The 11709-nt window shown below is 45.5% G+C and overlaps 1 protein-coding gene across 1 annotated transcript in view; it reads right to left on the minus strand.

Annotated features, from left to right (window-relative positions):
* Window positions 1-3457, minus strand: part of Man1a2 (mannosidase alpha class 1A member 2) — a 112156-nt gene extending 108699 nt beyond the window's left edge. Inside the window, exon 1 of the mRNA XM_038311169.2 lies at window positions 2993-3457. Coding sequence (XP_038167097.1) covers window positions 2993-3294 — 302 coding nt within the window. The 5' untranslated portion in view covers window positions 3295-3457. The remainder of the gene's footprint in view (window positions 1-2992) is intronic.
* Window positions 3458-11709: the final 8252 nt, after the last annotated feature.

Raw genomic sequence — 11709 nt, forward strand, 5'->3', positions numbered from 1 at the left:
CTATACTAAAGTAGTTGGTTTTGTTTTTAAATTCAATATGATGGTGTTCCTTTGGTTCAGTGACTTCCCATAGGCTACTCAGAAGATCAAAATACTTAGAACAGACCCTTGAATCCAGCCTAGAGACTTAACTACCAGCAGGCTAAGTATTGATTTATTATATTACTTATTTGACACCTTAAGTAGGTGACATAAAATGGAGAGCACAAGCCTGTCAAGAGGGAACCAGAGGGAGCCAGATCTCAACTGAAAACACACACTGGAGTGTTACTCTAGCCTCAAATTCTCTTAGAATTAGAAAGTCAGAAATGCAGCCTTTCTCATGAAGCTCCCACTCTGTGCATGCTAATAACTAACTCGGGCTCCTGTGACTAGGGGACAGCCAGGAACTGTAAGCCACACCGCCATCTCTCTCCTCACCTGGCCACACTACACTGTCTACTACCACGGTCACTGGAACATTGCTTGCTTCCCGTCCTCCCATCCCACACTCCATTTAGCTCTCTTCCACTCCAGTTTCATCAGAGCCCCTCCCCCTGGAACCTTCCCATTCTCATTGCTCGCCCAGGTGGCTCCAAATGCTATGAATTCTGATTGCTCTGACAACAACTTTCTACCTCCCAAAACAAAACCACTTAGGGAAGGTCCACTAACTTTGATTGGCAGTCTAAACAGTATTTATTGCTAACTAACAATTCAGTCATAAACTAATATAGTTGAAAAATGCTCCTTTTGATAGTAACGTTCTGTGTACTCTTAAAATATTTATCAAACTGTACCTAGCTTTTCAGAAACATAAAATGCTTAAAGCAGAGTCAGAATTATAATATTCCAATTATAACAAATGGTAATAACCTAAGATTTATTGGTGATTGGCTGAATGCTGTGAACTATGTTGAAGACTCCGCAGGTTATTATCTCATTCCGTACAACCAGTAAAGTAGATGTCACTGTCATACAGAGGAAACCCATTTGAGCTGATTAAAAATTAGCTAAAAAAAAAAAATCTACTGAGTGTAAAGCCCTAATATACTAACTAAAGCGTTCATAAAGAAACACTAACCAAGCAGTTCTTAAGCACCATAACAGGAAATATGCCCTAGATTTGCCTCCAACTACCTAGCAAAGTGAAGTTCCTCACTCCTGGCCCTTGCCCTTACACACACACACACACACACACACACACACACCTTAATTTTCACCTTCTATGATATTACAATCACACAAAATAAGTATGATCTCAGTTACAAATAATTCTATAAAAATACTATCTTTCTGAATTCTTAATCAAGTTCATATTTGCACAGTAATTCGCTGTCATTTTAAAAGCATACTTAATTTTAAATATATTTGCTTGCGCAAAGTAAAATTATTCTTAATAGACTGTGTTCAGATGAGAGGAAGCAGTAACAAAGTGAAGAGACATACCAACTGTTAACGCTGTGGAGATAGAGACAGTACAGACCTCCTTCACTACTTGAACTCTTGCTTCATGAATTCTAATCGTTCCACTCAGTAACCAAGAGAACCCAACACATATGTAACATCTGCTACCTTGACTTTTCCTATCCCCAACTGAGGATGTGGTTCACTAACCACCCCTCAGCCATCATAACTGTTTCTCACGCCAAAGTCAGGAACCAGGTGTTCTCAATAATAACAATAAACATACATATATTCATGAGCTATAGAGTTTAAGGATTGTTATTTACAAAACTTAAATAGACCTTTTAAATTGTGCAGTAAAATGCACATATCTGCATTTTCATTCAAACTTGTATTTTAACTTCAACCAATAGAGAATTTTTCTTCTCTAAACAGAAATTCATTAAACTAAAAATTAACAATTTTACTCATTTACAAATTTACAAATATGAAGGAAGCTACTTATTAGTACATGACAGCTGACCACAATAGCTAATTGACATTAATGTATCACTGCCGTCTAAGAGCTCTGATGCCAGTCTTAAATACATTTTTTTTCCTCAAATGCTTGTCACATCTTATATACATACCATGGGAAATAAGGCTGTACAGAAAAAAAAGTTTTATTTTTTCAGCAGCTGTTTCCCAAATAAGAGTTTTCTCAATTACAAAAGCAAAGGGAAATTTTTTTAAAAAAATCTAAACGTACCTGAGTTGAAATACCAAAAAAATCCCAAATTATAGAAAAATGGTATGAAACTATATTAGAAGTACTCCATAAGGTAAAACCAAGAGTCAATGACCCACCAAGCAAGCGATTATTAACTACGCTGACAAACGGAGAAAGCCCTTATCACAACATTGTACTGTGCCAATTATTTAACTTAGGCTCACATTTGAACCTCGGCTTTTCAAAATCCTCACGCTTAAGTTAAAACCACTACCAGTTTTCGACAGGGGTTCAATCATTCCGGTGGTCTCACTTGAAATACATACATAATTCTTCCTCACCTATTCAAGGATTAGCTTATGGGAGAAGAGACACGTTTGGAAAAATGAATTGCCTCCAAAGTCTCCTTTTAGGTTTAAAAAAAAATCAACAATGACTTGAAGGCTGCAAGCAGAGCTTCCACTTCGTCTTCTGTATACCCCCAAGAGCTCAGTTCGGGTTAACTGGCCAAATTATAGCAGTCAGAGATATAAAGATCAGAGCACAAGCCAGGGATTGGGACGTGTTGGGTGAGCAAAGTCTAGCAGCTGTCAAGAGTCAGTGACTTCACAGGGTGGCAGAGAAACCAAACGCAACGCAACACGTTCCCAATGTGCGCACGCTGACTGCCCAGGTCTCGTCTCCCAGATGTGCACAGCAGCCGAGTCTGAAAACTAAGACGCTCTTGCAACCCTTCCAGGCTACACTCCACGCAGCTAGCCCTGAGCCAGCAACGTTTAACACTGCCATTTTACGGATGGTGGGGGGGAGAGAAAAAAAAAGCCGTGAACTGCCCCTTACTCTACCCAAAGAGAGAGCCTAAATTTGAAAGTACCATAATTTGAGAAACAAACGAACCTGTGTCTGTGTTCGTCGGGTCCATGGATCAGGAAGGCTCCGGGGTTTTTAGCCCCTTTGCCGGCATCTACGTGAGGAATTAACACATCTTCTAAGCCCAGATCAAAGCGTTTGTGTTTTGAAGAGTCTGGAAGGAAGAAGAATGCCCCAAAACACAGGGTGATGAAGGCACTAAGAATAAGGAGAAGGATAAACTTCTCGGAGAGTCTCAAGGTAGCCCTGTGGTGTGGGAAGGAGGGCGGCCCCAGGTTCAGAGGCGGTATCCTACGACCAGACAGGGGCAGCAGCGCTGGGGTAGTCATCCTTAGGCTGTTGGACGGAATACTTTAGAAAGTTCTCATCTTATATCAAACGTACAAGACATCGAACCGTTTATCAAAACCTTGGCAAAAACGGATAAACTCAATTACCCCTCCTCTCAAAGGATTGTGCTTTTTTTTTTCTTTTTCTTTTTTTCTTTCTTTTTTCTTTTTTTCTTTTTCTTTTTTTTTCTTTTTTTTCTTTTTTTTTTACGAGGCCACCTCTTTCACGCTCTCCGATTACATCCAGAAGCCCGGGTGACCTCCCAAGTGATCGCTGGTTTCTGTCCGGTAAGATCCTCTCGCCATCTGGCTCTCAGTGCCTCACGGGGTGATTGCGAGTCTCTTCTTCATTCCCGGGAGTGGATCGGGCGAGCCACACTGCAGAGAAGCTGCAAGGTGGGTTCTGCCATGCCTGCGCCCCGGCTCGATGCTCGGAGGCGGCCGGCCGTCCCAGCGGGCACCCGGCGACACGCTGACTTGCAGCAGGTCGGTCCCCTCGATCGCGTCCGGAGCCTCCGCTCCGCCACTCCTCAATCTCTCCGCGGTTTCTGAACAGCGGAACCGGGCGGAGCAGCGGCGAGGCTCAGCCAGGGCCGCGAGGACGACGGCGTCCCGAACACCTCAGCGCCCGCGCCGCCGCGCGCTCTGTCAGGAGCGGAACTTCCTCCTCTGCCGAGCGGCCGCCCCCGCCCGGCTCCTCCTCCTCCTCCTCCTCCTCCTCCCTCCTCCTCCTCAGCGAGCCCCGCCACCCGCTTCCCGGCCGAGCCCAGCCGCGGAAGCCGAGTCCCCGCGCCTCGGCGGCGTGCGAGGTAGCCGGGCCTCGGCCCTCGGACCGACAGCCCGGGGCCGGCGCCGGCTCATTCCTCGAACCGCCGGGGAGAGGTGGGCGAGCGGGCGGGGGCGAGCAGCCGCGCCTCGGGCGGGCGCAGGGCGGCTCCGGCTGGGCCCGACCTCGGGTGGCTCGCACGCCCTAGCCGGCGGCGGCGCGGCACTGCGGCCCGGGGCTGGTCCCTGGCCTCTGGAGGCCCGAGGAGCGCCGAGCGGCTGCGGGGCCGACACCGGTTGGGTCGAGCGGAGCCGAGCGGCTGCGGGGGGCGCGGGCCGGCCTGCCGCCCCGACTCGCGAGTGGGCGTCCCCGGGCGGCGGAGTGTGAGGTGCGCGCGCACGCTCCCGGCCGCCGCGCCCCTCCCCCGCCCGCCGGGCCACTCGGGCCTGGCAGCAGCCGCCTGGAGCCCCGAGCCCCCGGAAACCCCGGCGGCCAGGCGAGGGGGACCGAGCGCCCGGGTCTGAAACGCGGCGCTGGAATTCGGGGATCCCGGAACTGACGGATTCTGGCTCTGCCTCGATAACACAGACTCGGGCCCGGGGTTCAACTGCAGAGTCCCAAACTTCAACGCGTTCTTGGGCACGCGAGGCTGGATGAAGGAGGTGGCACCGGCCACGTGCCGGTTCCCTGTTAAAATGGCAGCCTTGCCCTTTCAACTGGGTCCCTTCCTAAGGAATCCAGCTACCTGTGTAGGACAGGAGAGTCCTCGTGGTTCAGTCCCTAGAACACACTCTGTAGTCATCTTCACCCTCCCCCAAAAGGTAACAAGGATGAATGAGCAGGTGTTAAAATCCCAAAAGACAAAATTGTTGAAGTTGAGGTTTAAAAACAATCTGAGTTGATTCTGATATCTACAATATAGAGGAGAACCAGGTTGTGATTAAGTATAATGGGTTTCTTAGCAATGTGTACGTATTCTTGCATCCCATTTGATTTCCGCGTATTTTTTCTTTTGATATTTGCTTTTTGTTCCTTGTGCATATCCTCACTGGTGGCTGGTAATTGGTGAGGAGAACTATAAATGACAGGGGTGGGAAGTCAGCCCGAGGAACCAAGCAAAGAAAACTTCATGTTCCTTGGCAGTATTCAGAACTGCATTTCAGTAGAAATTTCTAGAGGAGGCTCTGCATACCTAACTTCCTACCACAGAACAAAAGAAGTCTTTGCTTTACAAAATTAAAAAAAAAAATCACAAGACATAAAAAAAAATGTTAGGGGCCATCGCTCAGGGTGCTGGATCCAAAGTGAGTGAGGTTGGTGTGGGACCCTTGGGATGGATATGAGAAATTCTTGCCTTCCCGATTGATGTTTATACAATGTGTCGGTTTCGTCACTCTCTAATGTTGAGGCCCTGAGAGCCAGAGGAAAAGGAACACTGCTTTCCTACTCTTGAGGTCGTTCTTTTCCATGAGAGGGTCAAGAGAAATAAATACCGACCTCTGAACGAAAGAGCGAGTTGTCTAAATCTTGAAAAGTAAATATTACCTAGCTTGACACCAAACTGTTAGCCACAGGAAACAGCAACCGTAGGGAATCTGCCATACCCTGGTCTACAAATGGGACTTTGGCAATTCCAAGCTTACAGCTGGTGAGGAGTCTTGTACATGCCTAACCCTCTTTCTTGCCCTTGCTTATTTTTCCCCCATGAGATAAGAGTGTTAATTTTACAGAATTTTGCAGATATCCAAATACAGTGAACTATTTTGTTATACTCGTACACCAGCCTTCAAGCCATTAGCAGTAATCTCTCCCTTCCCTCCTTCCCTCCTTCCCCTCTCATTCCACCTCTACCTCCCCAACTCACCCTCTGGCTTCTCCCCCTCCATCTCCCCTTCCATCTTCTCTCACAAGAAGACAGAGTTATAAGAATCAGGTTTTTTTAAAATCATGTTGCAAACTTATTCATTGTAATTGCAAGTGTGTAAGAATATGCATATAAATACAGTAAAAGGGAACATTCAGACAAGATTATAGCTCTTAAGACATTGGTATTATGTATAATTTTCCCCATGTGTTCTGTTTGTATTACATTTATAATTAATTAAATTAAAAATTTATAAAGACTGGTACTTGAGAAAGTTAAGGTCAGATTTCAGGAGATGGAGTCATTCATATCAAGGTGAACACAGACTGGTCCATCTGGGGGCAGTCTGCAGAGGGCAAAGAATGTGAGCTGGGGGGGGGGGGCGGTGAGTATGCAACAAAGAGGAATTTCATTCCAGACACCTAAAGAGAATATTTCATTTTCAAAGCATAGTCAGGCTTTGATCACAGGTGTAGACAAGGTCCCTAAGTGCCAGATAAAATGGTAATTTCCCTTTTACAAATCCATATAAGTTAATTTGTATTTTAGGAGATTAGAATTTAAATTAAATTTTAACAAAATAAAATTTATCCCTACAGATTTCATACTGATAAGGACCATTCCTGGAATCCACTCATGTATTGCAATATTGAAGTTCCTTGTGTTTGTTTAACCTTAGGTTGACTCTTCCATTGTTAAAATAAAATAACAATTTTGACCTTGGTCCAAGCTTCCGAGTATCATCATCTAGGTGGGGAGTAATGCATAAAGATGGGGTTTGGTTTACTTAGCCTGACTCTTGTTTTAACTGGCTTCCAACTTGTCCAAGAAAGGATGCCAGATGAGAAATCACCAGGTGCTCGCACTCAATACGTGGGGAAATAACTAGGCTCCAGCCTTGCTCCTCCACTCCTCTTTGCGGCTAAAAAGCATTTTCCCTGAAGATCCTGGATAATGTGTAGTTTAAAGCTATGAAATTTTCAGACTAGCTGCATGAGAGTCAGCAACCCCAAACAAGCCTAGGCCAACTCTCTGGGCCTAAGAATGGATAGTTTATTTGCTTATAAAAGAGGAATATGTTGAGGACCTACTGCGTGACAAATCTACCAAGTCCTACGAGTAGAGCAATAGGAATCTTCAGTGAGCCTGCAGTTGTGTGGGAGAAAAGGTGGCGAGTGATTACTACAAGACAGTGGGATAAAGGGGCAGCTTCTTAGGAGAACTTGGGGCACCTCAGTGAGGAAAGGTGGGAGGTATGGGCCAAGTATCACCTAAACTGAGCCTCCAGCTAACAAGCAGGGGTCGGTTTCCAACCTGGCATGCAGAACACGCAGAACCACAGTCCTCTTCCAATAGTTTGCCTGGCTCCGGTCCCCCCATGTCCTTGAGCTGAGAAAGTTAAGGCGGTGAGGTGACGCTGTTGACCGCACTATAGGCAAGTGGACTCACGACGGCCAGTGCATATCAGCATCATCTTTCCACAGATCGCTTTCAAAAGACTGAAGCGATCGCCTTGCTTTCACAGGCAATAGTCTGTGGTTTCAGGTAAATGGTTTTTCTCTTTGGATCTATCGATAAAATGGAGCTACTCAGACAAATATGTGGTACCATGGACTGCAGACAGAGTCCTGAGCCAGCCACTAAAATACATATATTTCAGTCCAACCTCCGCCTTTACCGAACTTATTTATAAAACCATAATAAGCATTGCCTATTATTAGAGCTGTTTAAGGTCAAGTAAATTCTTGTTTGTAAAGCTCTTGTTTGTACGGATCAAGTAAGTTATTCTTTATAAAGCTTGTGATCTGAGAAGTAGCTCCATGGTTTCCAAGATCCTCAGCATGCATATAAAAAAGGCAGGCATAAAAGCCTGAGATGAGAAACCTAGTGAGAGACCTGGTGGTTACAGGTGCGCCCTTAAAGACACTGGAGGACTTGGCTCTTGCTCTGTTTCTGTGTTGCTCCCTGGCTATGAGGAGAGCAATTTCACTTCACCTCGCGTCCCTCGCCATTGTCATCCAGCACCCCTGCCAGAAAACTGAAGGCAATGGGGTTTGTGGGACCGTGAACCAGGGCCTCAAACGTGATCCATAGTAAACCTTTTCTCTTGCTAACTTGACTAACTCAAGCACGCGTTACGGTTGACAGGAAGCTACTAACGTAATTATACAAGCACAGTCGTTTATTTTTCTCTTGGAATTAGCTTCTGTGGCTTGCGACCAAGTATGGAGCAATACCTAGCATGTCTTAACGCGGAGGCACTGTGGCTGCCCCTAGTATGCGAAACCTCATTCACTTCAGAAGCATAAGGGATCAAGAGCCGAAAGGAATCCATTCTCTCTGGAACCAAGCAGGCTTGCCACAGGGACAGGAGGGCGGATGGAAGAGAACAGCTGTCTCCTTCGGCAGCCAGGGAAAGAAGACGTAAGTTGAATGGGCTGCGCAGAAGTGACAACGGAGAACTGTTGAATTCAGCAGCCTCCACAGACACCTTCAAAGTGGGATGTTCATATCCATATTTATAAAGAGGACTCTGATGCCAAAAGAGGTTAAGCGGTCTTTATAAATCCTTATGTTAAAGTTACTTCGAGTCTGCTCTGGGCAGCTAGCTTGAGAATATATTTTGTTGATTTATGTATTCTGGTGCCATACTGTGTTGTTGTAGGCATCAGAGATGACAAATATGTAAGGGAGCCTACACACGACCAAGAATGCAGCTCTGGTGCTGGGGAACTCCAGCCTGACTTGCTACTCACATTTACCTGATATTTTTTTAACGTGTTCCCTGCTCTTGATTTTTTTCATCCACAATGTTAAAAGTGGAAAAAAAAAAGCCTCAATTTAAAGATTGCAAACTCCATAGAATTAAACAGATAAGTATGTTGCTTCCTGTATGGTCGGGATGTAGTAAACATCAATGAGTGTTTTATCCTGGGCACCAGGATGAATGGGAGTTGCTGGGACAAAGGAGGTGGGGAAAGCCTTGGAAAGCCTTGAAGGATGTCCTGAGGAGACAGAGGACCACTCTACTGAAGGACCACTCACAGCTCTTTAAACCATTCTCTGCATTCTGATCTTGTTGCACAAGTGAACGCATATATTACATTATCAGCCCATGGTTCTCGACTGGAACTAATCTAGCAAGAAGGACTCAGTTGCTCGGGATTCATTCATATTTTCCTCTCCTGCCTCCTGAAATACACAGTCAGTAATCTCAGATAAGCATGTCTGCCCTACAGATCCTTCTTCTTTGGTGGCATTCAGAGGCCAGATTTCGTAGGGGTCAAGGGTCATCAGAGACTCTTAACAATGCCTTTTGAGTTACAGGTCTAGAAACTAGTGGTTTCTTGCTTTGTATGTAATAATGGTGTTTGTTTGTTTTATCTACACTGTCTTCTACGGTTTCTATCATCCTAACTCGGTGTTCCAGAGAAGGACAGGTGATTTGTTGACCATGTGGAAAGTAAAAGCAGTTTTGTTTTTGTTTTTTTTTTCCTCTAGAGCAGAGCTTCTAGTGGAAGACTAGAGAAAAGAGGAAGAGGCACACACGGGAATATATTTGCCCAAGCTGGTGCAGCAAGGTCAGGTTTTAACCATTCCTTTTCCTACATAAAGATAGTGAAGATGGAGGCTGGAGAGGTGGTCCGGCAGACCTGGATTCCGTTTGTATGACTCATGTGACAGTTGGCAACTGCCTGTTCCAGGGGAATCCAGTGCCCTCCTCTGGCTTCCACGGACACTACATACACAAGGTGCACAAAATACATGCAGGCAAAACATATTCTTTTTCTAAGAAAAGGTAATAAGACTAAAATATAGAAAGAGAAAACCAAAAAGACACAATCAGGCTCAGAAACAAAGTAAACATAGTCATGAAACAGAAATGGAATTGAAACAGAAAACACTTGGCAGGCTACAGCCAGGAGCCCACTGGGGTCTAGGCCCCAAAGCCAAGATTTCTGTCTCCTGTATGGCGGCAGACACAAAACAGACTTCAGACTAGAGAGGACAGGAGCCAGACTGAGTGTATGAGCCAAAGAACAGAGTCTGAAAATATCGCTGCCACCCCACACCATGAAAGCAAAGGACAAAGCCTGCCTTGGAACCAGGAAACAAGCCACACAGCTGGGTCTGTGGTGTCCCAACATCAGTGGATAAAGTGGGAACATCAAGAAACAAACTTTAAACTTGGTTCCAGATCTAAGGCCAGGGAGGCAAATGGAGGCAAAAATGACTAACTTTGGAGGAAGACGCACAGCAGGGGAGGAAAAAATATGCTAACACAAACCAGAGAAACATAAGCAAGTAGAAATGCCCTCTTCAAAGTGACCTTAACTGCCAGGTTCTAAATGATAAAAATGTCTAGAGCCACAAGTGTCCTCCAGATGAAACTAACTCTACAGACTGAACGAGATTTTTAAAGATGTATTCATCTATTTATTTTAAGACAGGGTCTCAGCCGGGCGGCGGTGGCGCACGCCTTTAATCCCAGCACTCGGGAGGCAGAGGCAGGCGGATCTCTGTGAGTTCGAGGCCAGCCTGGTCTACAAGAGCTAGTTCCAGGACAGGCTCTAGAAACTATGGGGAAACCCTGTCTCGAAAAACCAAAAAAAAAAAAAAAAAAAAAAAAAAAAAAAGACAGGGTCTCAGCCATCCATGGTGGTGCACACCTTTAATCCCAGCTGTTGGAGGAGCCTACTTGTTTGTACCGGCCGGGACCCCCCCCCAACTGAAATAATCACACAGAAACTGTATTAATTAAATCACTGCTTGGCCCATTAGCTTTAGCTTCTTATTGACTAACTCTTACATATTAATTTAACCCATTTCTCTTAATCTGTATATCGCCACATGGCTGTGGCTTGCCCGCTAAAGTTCCCGTGTCTGTCTCCAGTGGTGCTCCATGGCTTCTCTCTGACCCCGCCTCCTTTCTCCCAGCATTCACTTTAGTTTTCCCCACCTAGCTCTGTTCTTTTGCCCTATCACAGGCCAAGATGGTTTCTTTATTCATTAACCAATAAAGGCAACACATAGACAGAAGGACCTCCCACACCATCCAGCACTTCCAAGTCAGAGGCAGGCAGATCTCTGTGAGTTCTAAGCCAGCCTGGTCTACAGAGCTAGTTCTAGAGCAGCCAAGGCTACACAGAGAAATCATGTCTTGTAAAGTGCAAGCATGCACATGTGCATAACACAGAGAGAGAGAGGGAGAGAGAGAGAGAGAGAGAGACAGACAGACAGACAGACAGACAGACAGACAGACAGACAGACAGAGACTGACTCAGTAGCCCTGGCTAACCTAAAGCTCAGTGTGTAGACCAGGCTGCCTTTGACCTTGTAAGGGCCTTCCTGTTCCCCCCCCCCCGAGTGCTTACATTAAAGGAATGCACCACCACACCTGTCTTGATTTCTATACTCTTTAAGAGACCTTTAAATTTAATTTTAAATTATGTGTGTGGATATGTGGATATGAAGGCAGATGCCCTAAAGGTTAAGCTTTATTTATTTTGTAAATGTATGTGTATGTGCACATATACACATGTGTGCACACGTGAGTGTGGATACCCTCGGGGGCCAGATGAAGGCATTAGGTTGCCTGACGTTGAAATTACAGGCAGTTGTGAGCTGCCTAACATGGGTGCTAGGAACTGAACTCAGGTCTTCTGCAAGAGCAGTTAAGTGCTCTTAGACAGTGAGTCATCTCTCTGGCCCCAGACAAAGATCTTTAAAATGAAGTACATTTGCATTTTCAAGGTAATAAGTGAAGGTACAGCATCGCTCTGAA

Source organism: Arvicola amphibius, chromosome 14, assembly GCF_903992535.2.
Source record: "Arvicola amphibius chromosome 14, mArvAmp1.2, whole genome shotgun sequence".
In the NCBI taxonomy this organism is placed as follows: Eukaryota; Metazoa; Chordata; class Mammalia; order Rodentia; family Cricetidae; genus Arvicola; species Arvicola amphibius.